This window comes from Coloeus monedula, assembly GCF_965178545.1.
Source record: "Coloeus monedula genome assembly, chromosome: 33".
In the NCBI taxonomy this organism is placed as follows: domain Eukaryota; kingdom Metazoa; phylum Chordata; class Aves; order Passeriformes; family Corvidae; genus Coloeus; species Coloeus monedula.
Genome location: NC_138813.1, coordinates 3,324,632 through 3,342,235, shown reverse-complemented (window position 1 = coordinate 3,342,235; position 17,604 = coordinate 3,324,632). Strand labels below are relative to the sequence as shown.

At 62.7% G+C, this 17,604-nt stretch overlaps 1 protein-coding gene across 2 annotated transcripts; it reads right to left on the bottom strand.

Moving 5' to 3' along the window:
- Nucleotides 1-248: 248 nt before the first annotated feature.
- Nucleotides 249-12,369, bottom strand: BICRA (BRD4 interacting chromatin remodeling complex associated protein). Of its 2 annotated transcripts, XM_082299574.1 has the most exons (12): nucleotides 12,238-12,369; nucleotides 11,595-11,637; nucleotides 10,936-11,001; nucleotides 7,859-9,607; nucleotides 4,848-4,995; nucleotides 3,964-4,085; nucleotides 3,475-3,546; nucleotides 3,138-3,196; nucleotides 2,631-2,779; nucleotides 2,116-2,210; nucleotides 1,930-2,032; nucleotides 249-1,406 (listed from the first exon to the last, which is right to left on the bottom strand). In XM_082299574.1, exons 1-12 carry the CDS (start codon nucleotides 12,276-12,278, stop codon nucleotides 373-375), a joined length of 3,681 nt encoding a protein of 1,226 aa, XP_082155700.1. In that variant the 5' UTR covers nucleotides 12,279-12,369; the 3' UTR covers nucleotides 249-372. The 2 variants fall into 2 exon arrangements, with proteins under 2 accessions (XP_082155700.1, XP_082155701.1); XM_082299575.1 differs by lacking the exon at nucleotides 10,936-11,001.
- Nucleotides 12,370-17,604: the final 5,235 nt, after the last annotated feature.

Below are 17,604 nucleotides of genomic sequence, written 5' to 3'. Positions count from 1 at the left end.
TTCCCGAATTTCCCGCTCCTCTCCCCAATCCCGGGCGAGCTCCCGCGTCCTTCCCGAATTTTCCTCTCCCACTGCCGGGGTCTCCGCTCCCGGGGCCGTTCCCGCATTTCCCGATCCTCTCCTCCTCCATGCCGGGAGGCTCCGATCCCGGTCCGCTCCCGCATTCCCGAATTCTCCCCATCCTCTCTCCTCCATCCCAGGAGGCTCCGACCCCGCTCCTCCCCCAGTCCCGGGGGGCTCCGCTCCCGAATTTTCCCGCTCCTCTCCCCCATCCCGGGTGAGCTCCCGCGCCCTTCCCGCCGCTCTCCCGCTCCCGGGGAAGCTCCGCTCGCGCACTCCCGGTCCCGGTGCCGGTCCCGCCGTCCCCCCCCGTCATCTCGTGCACGTCCGGGCGGCGCCGAGGCCGCCGTTGTGGCTGGGGGGGGGCAGGAGGGGCTCGGAGCGCCGGGCCGCGGCCGGGAAGGGCGGCGCCGGGGGGTTGCGCGGCTGCTGCAGGTTCAGGATGCTGTCGATGGCGCTCTGCAGGTGCTCGCTCAGGGAATCGTCCTGGGGGCTGTCGCTGGAGAAGGACGCGTTGTCCACTTCCAGCGGTTCCGCCTTGCGCCGCTTCCCGGCCGGGCCCAGCGCGGCCCAGGGCGGCTCCAGCTCCGGCGGCTCCGCCCGGGCCCCGGCGCCTTCCTCGTCCTCCTCGTCCTCGCCGTCCGACGGCTCCTCGGGCGCGCCCTTCCCGCGGAGCCGGGGCGCGGCTCCCGGCTCCCTGCGCAGCGCCGTGATCACCGGGCGCCGCTCGGAGCGCGCGGGCTCGCGGCTCTCGGGGCTCTCGCGGTGCTCCCGGTAGGTTTTGCGCAGCGGCAGCCGGCACGGAGCGGCGCCGGGCGGCGGCTTCTTCTCCAGGGAGCCGTTCAGCTGCTGCTGCTGCTGCGGCGGCGGCGGCGGCGGCGGCGCTCCCGGCGGCATTCCCGGCGGCATTCCCGGCGGATCCAGCGCCGTGTTGTGGATCACCTTGCTCAGCCCCGCCTCCTGCTTGATCTTCAGCTTGAGCCCGATGCGGCTCCGCGCCTCGTACGTCTTCATCGGGGGGCGGCTCCGCGACGGCAGCGCGTCCTCGTCCCGCGGCGGCTCCCCCCGGGAATGGGGGTCCCCCCGGGAATGGGGGTCCCCTCGGGAATGGGGGTCCCGCGGCGGCTCCCGGGGGGGGTCCCGCGGCTCCCCGAGCCAGGTGACGGACGGGGAGCGGCCCCCGTGCTTGATCAGCAGCTTCGGGGGCGGCGGGGGAGGGGCGGGCGCGGGCGCGGGAGGGGCGGGGGAGGGCTGGGGGAGGGGCAGCGAGGAGGAGGAGGAGGAGGAAGAGGAGGAGGAGAGGGGATGGGAGCGGGAGGAGGAGGAGGAGGAGGAGACGTATTCGTCTGCAAGGGAAACGAGCCGTTAGAGTTCATTCGCACATTCATGACGGTGTTGCCTCTTCTCCCCTCTTTTCCCGCCCAAAATGCCCCTTTTCCCAGGGGATTCATCCCTCGGGATGCCAAAGATGCAGGGGCTGGAGAAGGACTTTGGAGAGAGCCCTGACTGGCTTTTAATTGACCTTAATTGACCCCTGATAAGCGTTTGACTGACCCCTAGCTGACCTTCGGCAGGTTCCAAACCCCAGGAATTTGAGCCCAAATCCCAGGAATTTGCTACTGAATCCTGGCCAGGACCCCCCTAAATCCAAGGAATTCGGTCCCAATTTGTGGGAATTCAATCCCAAACCCCGGGAATTCAATCCCAAACCCTGGGAATCCTGGTCAGAACCCCCTAAACCCCAGGAATTCAGTCCCAAACTGTGGGAATGCAGCCCCAAGAATTCCGCTCCCAAACCCCAGGGATGCCCTCCCCACCCCCCCAGGATCCCGCCCCGTTCCCCCCGGGAATCCCGGCCGCCGTTCCCACCGGGCTTGTCCCGGGCCAGCTGCCGGTCGAGCGCCAGCGCCGTCTTCTCCTCCTGGATGAAGATGCGGTCGATCATCACCATCTCGGCCGAGGGGCTCGCGCGCTGCCGGACACACGGACACCGCGGTCACGCCAGGACCGGGGCAATCCAGGGATCTGGGGGGAATCCCGGGATTCGGGGCTCACCCGCGACTCCTCGAGCAGCAGCAGCCGGTACTTGTTGAGCATCGCCCGCGTGCGGCGCAGGAGCTGCTCCGACACCGCCTCGAACTCCTCGTCCACTGGGAACGGGAATGGGATCGGGAGTGGGAACAGGAGTAAAGCAGGAAGGGAAGGATGGAGAAGGCACAGAGGGATCCACGGACACAGCGCAGATGGAGCCGGAAGTGGAAGGAAGGGAAGGAAGGGAAGGAAAAAACGTCACCCTGAGCCCGTCCCGTTATCCCAGCACTCCCATTCCCAGTATCCCCCATTCCCAGCACTCCGATTCCCAGTATCCTCCGTTCCCAGCACTCCCATTCCTGCTATCCGTTCCCACTATCCCATTCCCACTATCCCCCATTCCCCCTATCCCCAATTCCCACTATCCCATTCCCACTATCCCATTCCCACTATCCCATTCCCCCTATCCCCAATTCCCGCTATCCCCCATTCCCGCTATCCCCCGTTCCCGCCCTCCCGTTCCCGCTGTCCCGGCTGACCCCTCCGGCACTCGGGCTCGGCCGGGAGCATCCCCTGGTACACGTGGTAGGGCAGCAGCCGGCGCAGGGCGTCGCCCACGGAGCGGAAGGGGGTCCGGAATTCCGGGTGCAGCACCGCGCCCTGGTGCTTGTGCAGCTGCTCCAGGAGGCTGCGGGCGGAATTCCGGGCTTTCGGCACGAGCGCGGACGCAACTCCCGGTTCCCGGCCCCGCAATTCCCCGTTCCTGCCGCTGACGCGGCCCCAAGTCCCAGCCCTTGGCGCCAGCTGGAGCCGCGCTCCCAACTCCCGGTGCTGACGCCGGCAGAATTCCCAATCTACGGCACCAACATGGGCAGAATTCCCGACTCCCAGCGCTGAGACGGGCAGAATTCCCAGCTTCTGGCAACAAATTCCCAATTCCCAGCAGCGAAGCGGACACAATTCCCAGTTTTCAGCACAAGCAGGGACAGAATTCCCCGCGAACGGCCCCACCCCAGCCGGAATTCCCGGCATTCCCAGTTCCTTACCAGGCCTCCTTACTGGGCTGCAGCGCCGGGGGCTTCTTCAGCGCCAGCTTCCCCTCCAGCTGCGGAGACATTCCCGGGATTTGGGGCAATTCCGGGGATTTGGGGAGTTCACAGGATTTGGGGAAAATGCCCAGGATTTGGGGGAAGGGATACGCAGGATTTGGGAGGGACTCCCAGGATTTTGGGAGGATTCCTCGGATTTGAGGGAATTCCCAGATTTTGGAGGACTTCTGGGATTTTGGGGGGTGGATTCCTGGGATTTTGGGAGTGGATTCCCAGGATTTGGGGACTGAATTCCCAGGATTTTGGGGCGGATTCCCAGGATTTGGGGACTCACCGTGGGCGGGGCCTGGGGGCCCTTCCCACCCCCCGGGGTCTGGGGGGGGCCCTTGATCCCGCCTGGCTTCACCTGTGGAAAAACGGGGAAAAATTTGGAATAACGGGGAAATTCCCATGGCTGGGAAAGGGGGGGATCCCAAAGGGGGAAAACCCGGGGAGAAAGGGGGGAAAAAGTGGGAAATTAAAAGCGAGGGAATTCAGAAAATTGGGAAAAGGAGCAGGAAAACGGCGGAATGGACAAGGAAAACTGGGAAAAACTGGGAAATAAAGTGGGAAAACCTGGAAGCCAAGGGAGAAAATGGGAAATGAAGTGGGAAAACTGGGAAAGGAAGGGGGAAAATTGGAAAAATAAGTGGAAAAGTGAGGAATTAAGGGGGGGGGAAGTGGGAATTAAAGGGGGAAAACCTCGGGAATCAAGGCAGACGCAGGGAAAAGAAGGGGGAAACCCAAGGAACAGAAGGGGAAAATCCCTGGAAAAGGCGCTCACCTGGCCGGGCTGCTGGGGCGGGAGAGGAGCCCCCGACTTCCCGGGAGCCGGGGCCCCTTTCCCGGCGGGAATGGGGGTGGGAACGCTGGAGAAGGGCTTGGCCTCGGCCGGGGCGGCGGCACCTGCGGGAATGGGAGACGGGAATGGCACCGGGAAACCAGGAACGGGACTGGGAAACCGGGAATGGCACCGGGAAACCAGGAACGGGACTGGGAAACTGGGAATGGCACCGGGAAACCAGGAATGGGACTGGGAAACCTTGAATGGGAGACGGGAATGGCACCGGGAAACCGGGAATGGGACTGGGAAACCGGGAATGGCACCGGGAAACCGGGAATGGGACTGGGAAACCAGGAATGGGAGACGGGAATGGCACCGGGAAACCGGGAATGGGACTGGGAAACCGGGAATGGGAGACGGGAATGGCACCGGGAAACCGGGAATGGGACCGAAAAACCGGGAATGGGACTGGGAAACCGGGAATGGCACCGGGAAACCGGGAATGGGACCGGGAAACCAGGAATGGGAGATGGGAATGAGACCAGGAAACTGGGAATGGGACCGGGAAACCGGGAATGGGACTGGGAAACCGGGAATGGCACCGGGAAACCGGGAATGGGACTGGGAAACCAGGAATGGGAGACGGGAATGGCACCAGGAAACCGGGAATGGCACCGGGAAACCGGGAATGGGACCAGGAAACTGGGAATGGGACACAGGAATGGCACCGGGAAACCGGGAATGGCACCGGGAAACCGGGAATGGGAGGAGGGTCCTGGTGTGGATCCTGGGGGATTCCCAAGAGCGGGGGTGGGACGCCGGGGCACTGGGATGCCGGGATTCCGGGATATCGGGATGTCGGGATACCGGGAGCCCGGACCCACCTGCGGCGGCGGCGCTGCCGGCGCTGGCTCCGAGGGCCGGGCCCGGCGTTCCCGGAGCCGCCGGCACCAGGACGGAAGCGGCCGGAGCCGGGAACGGGGCCGGGCTGGACGGAGGCGGCTTCGGCTGCAGGAGCAGCCCCTGGGGCACCTGGAGCGGGAGAATCCCAAATTCCCTCAGGATCCGGCTCGGGAACCCCCCAATCCCAAATCCAGCGGGATTCAACACCTGAACCCCCTCGAAATCCCAAATCCAGTGGGATTCAGCAGCTGAATCCCTGGAAAATCCCAGATCCAGCGGGATCCAACACCTGAATCCGTTGGGATCCGAGCGCGGGCCGGGATTTGCAATGGGAATTTTCCCTGGAAAACGGGATCCTTCCCACCGGCTCTCCTCGGGATTCAGGGACCGGGGAATTCCAGCGGAACCGCCCGGAATTCCCGGGGGCGGCCGGGAGCGGGCTGGGGGCTGCGGGGCCGGGACGTGCGGGAATTCCTGGAACCTGTCCGGGATTTCCCCGGAATTCCCACCGGGATTTACCTGTCCGGGCCGGGATTTCCCAGGAATTCCCGCCAGGATTTCCCTGATGGAACCTGTCCGGGATTTCCCGGGATTCACCAGGAATTCCCACTGGGATTTCCCGGGAATTCCCACCGGGATTAACCTGTCCGGGCCGGGATTTCCCGGGAATTCCCGCCGGGATTTACATGTCCGGGCCGGGATTTCCCTGCTGGAACCCGTCCGGGATTTCCCGGGGATTCCCCCGGGATTCCCCCTGGGCTTTCCCGGCCATTCCCGCCGGGATTTACCTGCTGGAACCTGTCCGGGCCGGGCTTCTGCGGGGCCGCGGGGCCGGGATGGGGCTGGAAGGCGCCTGGGATCAGCGGGAAGCTCCGGGAATGCTCCGGGGGCAGGTGCAGCGCCGGGCCCGCGGCCTTGAGCCCCGCGAGCGGCAGCGGGAAGTGCTGGGATTGGGAATGCGGGGACTGGGAATGCTCGGGGGGCTCCGGGAACGGCGCCGGGACCCCGAAGAGCCCCTGCGGCGTCACCGAGCGCGGCGGCGGCTCCGAGGGCGGCCGGGGCTGGGACGGGGGCCGGGAATGCGGCCGGGAAGGGGGGCGGGAGAGCGGCTGCGGCTGCGAGGGAGGCCGGGCCGGGAGCTGGGATGGGAGCTGGGACGGGATTTGGGATGGGATTTGGGATGGGAGCGCCGGGGGGTCCCCGGGGGACGTTCCCGGGAGCTTCGGCTGCAACAGAGAAGGAGAGGAAGAGCTCGGTTAGTGCGGGAATGGCGGCGGGAGAGGCGGCGGCATCCCGGGAAAAACGGCCTCGGGAAGGGTCTGGACCCCCCAGATCCCAAATCCAAACCCCAAATCCCAAACCCAGCCCGATTCCAGCCCAAAGCCGCTTTTCAGGGCGTTCTGGGCGGGGAGGAGAAGGGGAAACTGCAGGAAAATCCATCTGGGGATGCCCCAGGTGGCTCCGGGAGCGGAATATCCCGGGAAAAACACCCCCAGGAGGGTCCTGGATCCCTCCCGGATCCCGATTCTGTCCCAAATGTGCTCTTTAGGGAGTCTTGGGGAGGCTGGAGAAGGGGACACTGAAGGGAAATTCCACCCGGGGATTCCCCACGCGGCTCCAGGAGCGGCTCTGGCTCCGGAGCATCCCAGGAAAATCCGCCCTGAGGATCCCCGACCCAGCCCCGGGACCCCCTGGATCCCAATCCTGCCCCGATCCCGCTTCTTAAAGCATTTGTGGGAGGCAGGAACAGGGAAAACGGAAGGCAAATTCCACCTGTGGATCCCCAGCGCGGCTCCAGGAGCGGAATATCCCAGGAAAACCCAACTCCAGGGATCCCGAACCCCTCCAAATCCCAGCGTGGGCCCCTAAACCCCCCCAGGGAGCCCCCAGATCCCAACTCCTGAAGGATTCCGGGAGGCAGAAGGAGGGAAAACCACGGGAGGATCCCCCTTTGCATTCCCAAAGGAATTCGCGCTGGAGCGACACCAAAAATCAGGGGGAAAAGCCATTTCCTGCTTTTCTTCCCCAAAAAATCCCCATTCCCGCTTCCCCCACCCCCATTCCAGGGGTGATATCGGATGGACCCAAACCTCCCCTCCCCACCCGGGGCTGTTCCCGAATTCCCAGAGCTGGGAATGGCCGGGGGGGGGCCCGGGGAGGGCGGTGCCCTGAGGAGGATCCCGGAGGATTTGGGGCGAATCCGGGGGATTTCGGGATGCGCCGGAGGGGGAGCAGCAGCGTCCGCGGTTAGTGAGCGCCAAGCGAGCGGGAGCAGCCGGAAAACGGGAACGGGAACGGGAATGGCGGGGGTCCCGCAGCCCCCGGCTCCGGAATGTGGGATGTGGGGGAAAAGGCCCGGATTCGGGGCTGGGGTGAGGAATTCCGGGAGAGCCCCGCGGCTCATCCCCGCTCCCGGGGGAGGTTTGGCTCCCGAGGGACGGATCCAGCGGGAAAAGCGGATCCGGGGGGGGGATTTAGGGCCGGGAGACACCCGGAGTGGCGTGGATCCGCTCCCAGATCCCCGATTTCCACTCCTGGATCCCGATTTTCTGCTGCCGGATCCCAGCTTTTCACTGCTGGACCCCCATTTTCCAAGCCAGGATCCCGGTTTGCCGCCTCCGGATCCCGGTTTGCCGCTCCCAGATCATTTTTCCCCATTCACACCGGAATCCCGCTGCTCCACGGGATGGATCCGGCACAAAAATCTGGGATTTTGCTGGGAAGGAAAACCGGGAGCCACCGCGTCCCTTCACACACCGAGAGCCGAACGTGGATTTGGGATCGTCCCGGGAAAAGCCGACCGGGAACACCCGGAAAGCCCCAGCACCGCCCTGCCCCCACCTCCCAAACCGGATTTTACGGCCCAAAACCGCCTCAAATCCATCGGGATCCCCCCAGAACCCGCGGGAACGGCGCCCCCGGAGTGGGCACGGCCCCCGCCGCGGCCCGGGGAAAAGCGGGAATCCCCAAATCCCGGGATTCCGGGGCTCACCTGCTGCAGGAACATGGGCACGGCCTCCTGGCCCAGCACCGGCGCCGCCGCTCCCAGCAGGATTTTCTCGGGGCTCGCGGCCATTCCCGGGCTGGGCTGGGCGCTCCCGGCCGGGATCGGCGCCGGAGCCGCCGGGGGCTGCGCGGCTCCGCCGGCCCCGGGATCGGCGCCGGGGTTGGGGCTGCCGGCGGCGCCCGCCTGGATGCCCACGGCGGCGCCGAGCCCATCTCCGGCGTTGAGCATCGCCACCGGGCTGGCCAGCGTCACGCCCTGGATCACCGTGGGCGCCGGCGCCGCGGCCGAGCCGGGGCTGGGCAGGGGCCCGGCCAGCGACACGGGCATCTGGAACAGCGCCGGCGGAGCCACCTGGCCCGGCTGCAGCTGGATGGGCGCCGACAGGATGTGCGCCGTGCCCGCCGCGCCCGGCGACGCCAGCACCGGGCCCAGGTTCAGCTGCCCCGCCAGGTTCTGGTTGAGCAGCTGCGCCGGCAGCGCGGGGTTGGCCAGCAGCTGGGCGCCGGCGCCCTGGCCTGCGATGATGTGCGTCTGGCCAGCGCCCGGCAGCAGCTGCCCGCCCACGTTGGCCGGCAGCGCCGAGAGCGGCTGCGGCAGCGGCACGGCCGAGGCTCCGGCCAGCTGGCCGGGCAGCAGGAACTGGTTCTGGCCCTGGAAGGGCTGCGCCGGGATGACGATGGAGCCGCCCTGGTTGAGCACGTGCACGCTCATGGACTTGCCCAGCGCCGGTGGCTGCGGTGGTGGCGGCTTGAAGACGTTGGGGGGGAAGCCCTGGAGCACCACGTTGGGCGCGGCCTTGCCGGCCATGAAGGTCAGGTTCTGCTGCGCCTTGGCCGGAGCCTCGCCGGGCAGCGCCAGGGCCCCGCCGGGCGCGAAGGGCTTGGGCGTGATCTGGTAGAGCTTCTGCTGCAGGACACCGGCGGGCTTGGGCTGGATGGGCGTGGGCGTGCGGTGGATGATGACGTTGGGCGCCGGCACCAGGGAGCCGCCCAGGCCCGAGGTGACGGTGAGCGGCTGCGCCGACGCCGCCGAGACGCCGCCGAACACGGAGCTGCCGTTCAGCGTGGTGGTGGCCACGGCCGGGAGGCTCTTCTGGATGACCAGGCCGGCGCCCTGGGCCGCGGCCGCCTCAGGCTGGGCGATGTAGCTGCCCACGGCCGCCACGGGCGCCGGCTTGGCCAGCAGCTGCTGCGCCGCGGGCTGGTTGATGGCCATCACTTGCTGGCCCACCACCTGGATGGGGCCCAGCCCCAGCGCGCCGCCGGGGCTGCCGTTGGGCAGCCCGGGCAGGTTGGGCAGCGGCTGGATGGTGACGTTGCCCAGCCCCACCTGCTGCAGGAAGGGCTGCACGCTGATGGCCTTGTTGACCACGTCGGCGCCCACGGGCGGCTGCACCAGGGCCTGGGGCGCCAGCACGGCCGGCGGCTGCAGCCCCAGCAGGTCGGCGCCGCCTGAGAAGATCTGCGAGGTCCCGTCGGCCGCCTGCACCACCGGCTGCAGCGCCGGCAGCTGGAAGGAGCCCAGGTCCAGCTCAGCCTCGGCCTCCAGCGTCTGCTCGGTGATGTTGGCCTCCTGCAGGCTCTGTTGGAGGATGTCGCACGGCTGCTCGGCGCCCGCGCCGGCACCGGCCGGCGAGCCCAGGATGTCATCCTCCAGGAAGTCCAGGTCCACGCTGGCCGGCGGCTGGCTTGGCTCGGCACTCAGAGGGTTCCCTGGGGCCTCCTGCCCGTGGAGCTGCGGCAACGGCAACGGGACGGGGAGTCAGCGCGGGGCAGGGGGAGATGGTGGAGCTCAGCGGGGTTCACGGAGCTCAACGGAACCCAACGGAGCTCAACGGAACCCAACGGAGCTCAGTGGGATCCAACGGAGCTCAATGGAACTCAACAGGATTCAATGGAACCCAATGGAACCCAACGGAGCTCAATGGAGCTCAACAGAACCCAACGGGATTCAATGGAACCCAATGGAACCCAAGGGGATCCAACGGAGCTCAACTGAGCTCAATGGAAATCAATGGGATCCAATGGAACCCAACGGAACCCAATGGGACTCCAAGAGCTCCACGGAAGCCGAGAGGACCCAACGGAGCTCAACGGGATTCGAGGAATCCAACGGAACCCAACGGAACCCCATGGAACTCCATGGCATCTAACAGGACCCAACGGAACCCCACGGAACTCCATGGAATCCAACGGATCCCAAGGAACCCAACGCTTTCGGGCATTCTGGCACCGAAATCCCGGAATTCCGGTTGTGTCCCGTGGTTTTCCCGCCCCAAAATCCCAAGCTCGGAAGGACAAAGAGGATTTGGGGGAAAAAAGGGCAAAAGAGGGAAGTACCGGAGAACCCAACACGCGGCCGAGCCGGATCCAGCGGGAACGGGGAACCCGCGGGAAAGGGAAGCTCGGCTTGGAAATTTCTGGGATTGCAGGTTTTGGAAGTTGGAAAAATAAAACTCAAAGGAAAGCAAAAAATCAGGGAAAAAACCCGACAAATCGGGATTTGTAACGGGAAACGGGAGAAACCAACGGCAGAGGAAGGGAAAAGAGGGCAAAGCAGGGAAAGGGAAGCGAACGTGGAGTTCCAGGCCGGTCGTCCATGCAGAGCATCCCGCGCTTCGGGAAAAGAGGGAAAAACGGGAGCTGGGGGCTCCAATTCCGGATTCCCCCCCGCACCCAGGGGGCTCCGGAGGAACTGGGAGGAACTGGGAAGAGTGGGAGGAGTGGGATTTTCCTCCTCCAGAATGGAATTTTAAGGGGTTTTTCCCCATTTTCCCAACTCCCCGCGGGAACGTGGCTCCTCCTCCCTCCCTTTTTCTGGCCGTTTTTCCATCCCGGAGCCAAATCCGCCCGGAAAAACCCCGGAGGGTCTGGAAAAGGGAATTCCTTTTTCCCTGAAATCCGAGGGATAATGGGAAGGGGGTGGAGGGGGGGGGGGGGCGGGTTTCCCGGGAATTCCCGGGAGGGTTTTGCGTCTTTGTCCAGTCCTGGGAAAGGGATCGAATTCCCGGGAAAAGGGCAGAATTCCGGGAAAACTCGGGGAGGGAAAGGCGGAATACCTACCCCAGCACCTTCAAAGAAGGCGCTGGCAGCATCTCCTGAGTTGTCCAGGAGATCATCACTGTCAATCTGGAATTAGAAACACCGGATTTACTGGGATTTTCGGGATAGGACGGGGGGAAAAAATGCGGAAAAAAAATGGGGAAGAAACGGGAAAAAAATGGGAAAAAAACGGGAAAAAAATGGGAAAAAAACCAGGAAAAAATGTGGAAAAAAATGCAGAAAAAAAGGGGAAAAGAACGGGGAAAAAATGCGGAAAAAAAGGGGAAAAGAACGGGAAAAAATTGGGGAGAAATGGGGAAAAATGGGAAAAAAAGGGGGAAAAACGTGAAAAAAACAAGGAAAAAATTGGGGAAAATGGGAAAAAAAGGGGAAAAAAAAGGAAAAAAAAAAGGGAAAAAAATGGGAAAAAAAGGGGGGAAAAAAAAGGAAAAAATGGGGGAAAAAAAAGGAAAAAAAAGGGAAAAAAAAGAAGGATGTGGTGGTGAGGGGTGGCCCTGGGAGTTTGGTTCGAAATGGCCCCGAATTCCTGCGTGGCTGCTGGGAAAAAATTCCTGAAAAAGCCCAGCCTGGGTGGGGGTTGTGGATGGAGAGAGCTGGGATCGATGGAGAAGGGGGATTTTTATGGAAAAGCGGGACTGGGGGGGGCAGGCGTGGCTCACCTTCTCGGATCCATGTAAGAAATCGTTCAGGGCCTGCGGATCGCTGGGAAAGGAGGCGGAAAAGAGGCTTAGGGAGGGGGCTCCCGGGAAAAACGGGAGAATCCGGGAAATCCCGGCGCTCGGCGTCCCGAAACGACGGACTCGGGACGCAGCGAAGCCACCCCGGGAAGGTTTCCCACACTTTTTGGGGCTGTTCCCGCATTTCCCGCATTTTCCGGGATGTTTTCCACCTTCCCGCGACACTTCCAGCCCTTCCCAAGAAACTCCCGGACATTTCCAGCCCCTTCCAGGGCATTTCCCACCCTGTTTGGGGCTATTCCAGCCCTTTCTGGGACACTTTCCAGTCTTCCCGAGACTTTTCCCACCCTTGTGGGGCATTTCCCAACCTTTCCAGGCCAATTCCCACCTTTTTGGGGCCTTTCCCACCCTTTCCATGACAATTCCCACTTTCCTTGCAGCTTTCCCACTGTTTTGGGGACAATTCCCAACATTTCCCAGACAATTCCCCCCTTTCCGGGGCCTTTCCCGCCCTTTTTGGGCCATTCCCAGGACAATTCCCAGCTTTTTCGGGTCTTTCCCCCTTTCCTTTTTGGGGCTGTTCCCACTTTTCCGGGCCGTTCCCGGCCGCAATTCCGGGACTCACCAGATGACATCTAACAGGCACCGGCCGTCTTCATCATCCATGTCAACTGCAACGAGAGACAGCGTCACTTTTCCAGGGAAAATCCCGGAAAAACCGTGGGATCCGGGCTGGCTTTGGGGCCCTCTTCCCTCTTTTCCCTGGCTCCGGGCAGGGATGGGCGGGAATCCACAGAGAAAAGCGGGATAGAGCCCCAAATCCTCATCTCCCCTGTGGTTTTGGGAGGGAATCGGAGGGAAAAGTGGGAATAATGGGAGGATCCGGGGGAAGGGGGGGGGGGAAGGGATTCCTCAATAAATCCATCGGGAGCTGGGGAAGGAATTGATCCCGGGAAGGCAGCAAGGAAGCAAATCCTGGATGAATCCAGCGGGGAGAGGATTTATCCCTGAACCCCGCAGGGATTGGATTCCTCATCAAACTTATCCAGGGAAACATTCCCAAAAAGCCAGCAGGGAAGGGAAGAACTGATCCCGAAATCCAGCAGGGAACGGATTCCTCCAGGAATCCAGCCCGGATCCGATTCCTCCCCGAGTCCCCCCTCCCCTCCCCCCGTCCGGAGCCAAGAGCCCCAAATTTGGGCAGAACAAACAATTCCCGGGATTTTTGCTTTTTCGGGAGAAGCCTAAAAAAAGAGGCCCCGGGTGGATTCCGAACATTCCAGCCCGGAACAAGGGTGGAATTCCCGCTTTTCCCAGGGATTCCTTCACCTCGTCCTTGGCCGGGTCTGCCCCGCAGATTCCCAAACCCCGGATCTCCCTCCCTGATCCCCGTTCTACCCCAAATCTCGGGAGATCCCAGGGCCCTGGCCAGGGAAAACTCGGGAATTCCTTGGGAAGCAACTCTGGGAAATCTGGGAATTCTAGCCCCAGCCCCGGCCCCGATCCCGGAGAATTCCCGACAATTCCGGGTGGGAAAAGCGGGATTAAATCTGGACCTGGGGCCGGAATTCCAAGGAAATCCAAGCGAGGCTCCGTCTCCCGGAATTCCCATGGAAACGCATCCAAAGGCTCCCAAAATTCCACTTTTCCCAGGGGCTTCCAGCCCATCCCTGACGGCCTTTGAGTCATTGATGAGCAGCGAGCCAGGTATTGATCCCATATTGGAGCAGATGAACCAATTAATAACCAATAAATCAATCAATCAAGCACTCCACGACCCCGCTAATTCACCTATAATTGGTTAATTAACAGATATTCAATTAATGAAGTACCAGTTATTGATCAAGTCCTTAATTAACCCACGAAACCGATACCGAACCCATCAATCAATCTGATAATTAACAGCTCCATCAATCAATACTGCACCGAATGAACCCGTTAATCAATACCTGACCTAATCAATCGTTAATATCCCATTGATTAATCCGTTATCTAATAAAGCCTGGAGTGAATTAATAACAGGATTAATTAAACACCAAAGGCAGCCATCAACCAAACACCGCCGGAGCCACTGAACAGCTGATCAATCAACGCAGTCACTAATTAAGCACCTCAGTTAATCAATACCCAATCGGTTCATTAACACCCAACGGATCAGCAATGCAACGTTTATCAGCTGTCAATCAAACACTGAGGGGAGCCCTTCAACAGTCACTAATGGAGTCATTAATGAGGAGTTAATCAATCACGGATTGATCGGCTCCGTGAGGGGATTCGGGGCCGGGTGGATCAATGGATGGAACGGGGCTGATCGGCGGCCAATCAATCAATCAATCATCAATACCGATAAATGCACAGGCACTGGTGAGGCCTGGCTCCAATTAACCAGTGAAGCGCTGATTATCTTTGGTTATTGATTATCAATCATTGGTTATTGATCAGTAGTTATTGATCATTGGTTATTGATCGCTGATTATTGGTCACTGATGATCCCACAGCCAACGGACGGAGCCGGGATCGAGCAGATCCCGGAGCTTCCAACGGGCCCGGATTGGAATTAAAGGGGGAAGAAATTCCCAGCCCCAGCCCGGAAAAGCCATTCCCAGTTCGGGATAAAACATTTCCAGTTCAGGAAAAGCCATTCCCAGTTCGGGATAAAGCATTCCCAGTCTGGAATTCTCCATTCCCAGTCCGGAAGCGCCAATCCCAGCAATCCCAGTCCATTCCTGCCATTCCCAGTCTGGAATTCTCCATTCCCAGCCCCTTCCCGCCATTCCCAGTTTCCCCGCGGCTTTGGGATGAAATTCCCTGGGTTTGGGGTTTCCCCGCCGGGAAAAGCCGTGACGTCATCCCGGATCCGTGGGGAAAACCCCGGGATTCGGGAGCCGGGTGAATTCCCAGGGTGGGGGCGGAAAAACCGGGATAATCCCGGGCACCGGAATCCCGGCTCTGGGAGGAAATTTTGGGGAAGAAACAGGAAAAAGGGAGAGAAACGCGACAGCGCCCCGGGAACGGGCCCGGAGCCGGCAAATCCCGAGGGAAAACCCAGCAGTGATCCCGAATTTCCCCGAAATCCGACCCGAAGCACCAACGGCCTCCCCAAGGAATTCCGTGTCCCGAGGATTCCGGAGCCGTTTTCCCCCAAAAACGCCCGGAAATGGTTGGGAAGAGGCGGCACTGGGGGCGGAATTCCCGCGTTCGGGAAGATTCAGATCCTCAGCCACGGGAATTCGGGAAGAGTTTGGGTCCCAAACGGGAGGATTCGGGATATTTTGGGTGCCAAACACCCGGAATTTTGAGGATTTGGGAATATTTTGGCCCCGGATTCGGGAACATCCCAGCCCTCGGCCCGGAATCCCCCCCGGAACCCGGCACAAATCCCGGATTCTGCCTCTCCCCATCCCGGGAGTTCCAGGACGAGTCCGAGCCCCAAAATCGCAGGAAACGGCCCCGGAACTGCCGGGATCGGGAGCTTTCCGTGGGAAAAGCGGGAAAAGAGGCCCCGAATCCACCGGGACGGGGGAAGAGCCCGGAGGGAGGGCGGAGCAGGGAACGGGGCCGGGGGAGCCCCTCACTCCGGGGATGCTCCGGGGATACTCCAGGGATACTCTGGGAATACTCAGGGCAGGAATTCCGACCTCAGGGGATCCTCCAGGGATACTCCGGGGATACTCCGGGCTGGAATTCCGGCCCCAAACTCCTGCTCGGGGGATACTTGGGGTGGGAATTCCGACCTCAGGGGATCCTCCGGGGATCCTCCAGGGATACTCCGGGGATACTCCCAGCTTGACCTCTGACCTCTCGCTCACGGGATGCTCCAGGACGGAATTCCGGCCTCCCGAATCCGCCCCAAATCCATCCAAGCCCCGCCGAAGCGCGGGAATTGCCGGTGCCCCGAACGCCGGAGCCCCCCTCCCCCTCCCCTCGTGCCTCAGTTTCCCTCCGGAGCGAACGAAACCTGGAATTTCCAAAAAAACCCCAAAAAACCCCCAGGAAAGGCGGGATTGGGGAATTCCCGAATTCCGCCGGAGCGCCCGGATTTGCCCAGAAAAGCGGGGGGAGAATCCGGGAATTCCGGCGGGGCCAGAGCGAATGAACACGGGAGAGAATCGGGAGAGCAACGAGCCGGAGTTTATTCGGATCTGGAGGCGCTCGGGGGGTCCAGGGATGCTCCAGGGACGCTCCGGGCTGGGATTGCGGGGGGCTGATCCCGAAATCCCAAACCTGCCCTGGCCGCAGGGGAGCGGAGGGGAGGAAGAGGAGGAAGAGGAGGAAAAAGAGAAGCAGGAGGAAGAGGAGGAGGAAGAGGAGGAGGAAGAGAAGGAAGAAGAGGAAGAAGAGGAAGAAGAGGGAGGAGGAAGAGGGGGCCAGGGCAGGGGCAGCTCCAGAACGGAATCCCTGAGGAAGAGCGAGAAGAGGAAGATGAAGACAAGGAAGAGGAGGAAGAGGAGGAAAAGGAGGAGGAAGAAGAGGAGGAAGAGGAGGAAAGGAGGAGGAAGAAGAGGAAAGGAGGAGGAAGAAGAGGAGGAAGAGGAGGAAAGGAGGAGGAAGGCCACACCCGCAGAGCCAGAGCTGGGACATTCCCAGAGCAGCTCCCGAGGAAGAGGAGGAGGAGGAGGAAGAGCGGGACAGCTCCGTAACCAATTCCCGGCAGCAGCCGCAGCTCTCCAGGGAAGGGGAGGAGGAGGAGGGGGAGGAAGGCCACCCACAGCCCCAGCCCAGTGACAGCTCCATTCCCAAATCCCCGAGGAAGAGCAGGAGGAAAAGAGGAAGAAGAGGAGGGGACAGAGAGGCAGAGCGGGAGGAGGAGGAGGGGGAGGAAGGCCACACACACGGAGCCAGAGCGGTGACATTCCCAAAGCGGCTCCCGAGGAAGAGGAGGACGAGGAGGAGGAGGAGGAGGAGGAAGATGCGGGGACACAACGAGCCCGGGGCAGCTCCGTGGCGGAGTCGCTGAGGAAGAGCGGGAGGAAGAGGAGGAGGAGGAAGACGAGGAAGAGGAAAAGGAGGAAGAGCAGCAGCGGGAGGAGGAGGAGGAGGAGGCGGCCGAGGCCGAAGGCCCCACCCCGCGCCCCCTTCCCCCCCGCCCCCCTCAGTTTTGGGCCCATTCGGGGCAGTTCGGAGCGGGGGGGAGGGGCCCCGCCCCCCCTTTTCGGGCCCCGGCCCCCCCAAAGCGCGCGGGGGGGGCGCGGCGGGGCCGCGGGGGGGGTTCCCGGCCGCGGGGGGGGCGCGCGGCCGCCGTGTCGCCGCCGCCTGTCGCGACAGGGCCGCGATTTGGGGCGAATTCGGTGCTTTTTGTGGCGGACTCACCGTGAGGCCTGAGCGGCGCCCGGCGCGGGGTCTCCCAGGCGCCCCCGCACGGGCGCCGCCGCCAGGACCCCGCCGGGCCCCGCCGCTTAGGGGTTCGCGGCGCTGCCTGATCGCGGCCGCCGCGCCGCCGGGGCTCGGCGGGGACAAAACGGGGCTGAGGGGGGACGTGGCGGGGAAAGGGGGGTACGGGGGGGTTTAACGGGACCCCCCCCGGCCCCGCGGCCCCCGCAGAAAGCAACGGAGAGGAATTAATTAGCATAAACCGCGCCCCCGGACAGGCATTAGAATAGACACGCCCCCGCGCTGGCGCCTCAGCAGCCAAGCCCCCCCGAGGGAGCGCTCATTAGCATAAACCACGCCCAGCGATCTCCAAATTAGCATAAACCACGCCCCAAGTCACAGCGCGCCAGCCCTGGGACTCTCCTTTGCATAAACCACGCCCCATCACAAACCAGGGGTAATCCAGAGCCCTGATTTACATACACCACGCCCTCACCCGCTGTTAATTACCATAAACCGCGCCCCCGACGTTGGCCTCTCAGCAGCCCGGTGGCACTCCCTCATTTGCATAAACCGCGCCCACACACCGGTGTCCAGTCCTCCCAGCCGCCAGAGGGCGCCGCGGCGAGGCAGTCGCGCCCGGGGGGCGCTCTTGGTCACGTGGCGCGGTGCGGGGGTCACG

Bases quoted from the DNA above. Each gene is read 5' to 3' on its own strand.
- BICRA (XM_082299574.1), bottom strand. From the start codon at position 12,278: ATGGATGATGAAGACGGCCGGTGCCTGTTAGATGTCATCTG. The intron at 3,547-3,963 runs GTGAGCGCCTTT...GTTTTTCCACAG, and splicing joins CGCCCCAGCAGCCCGGCCAG to GTGAAGCCAGGCGGGATCAA. The intron at 2,211-2,630 runs GTCAGCCGGGAC...TCCCGTTCCCAG, and splicing joins CGAGCCCGAGTGCCGGAGGG to TGGACGAGGAGTTCGAGGCG.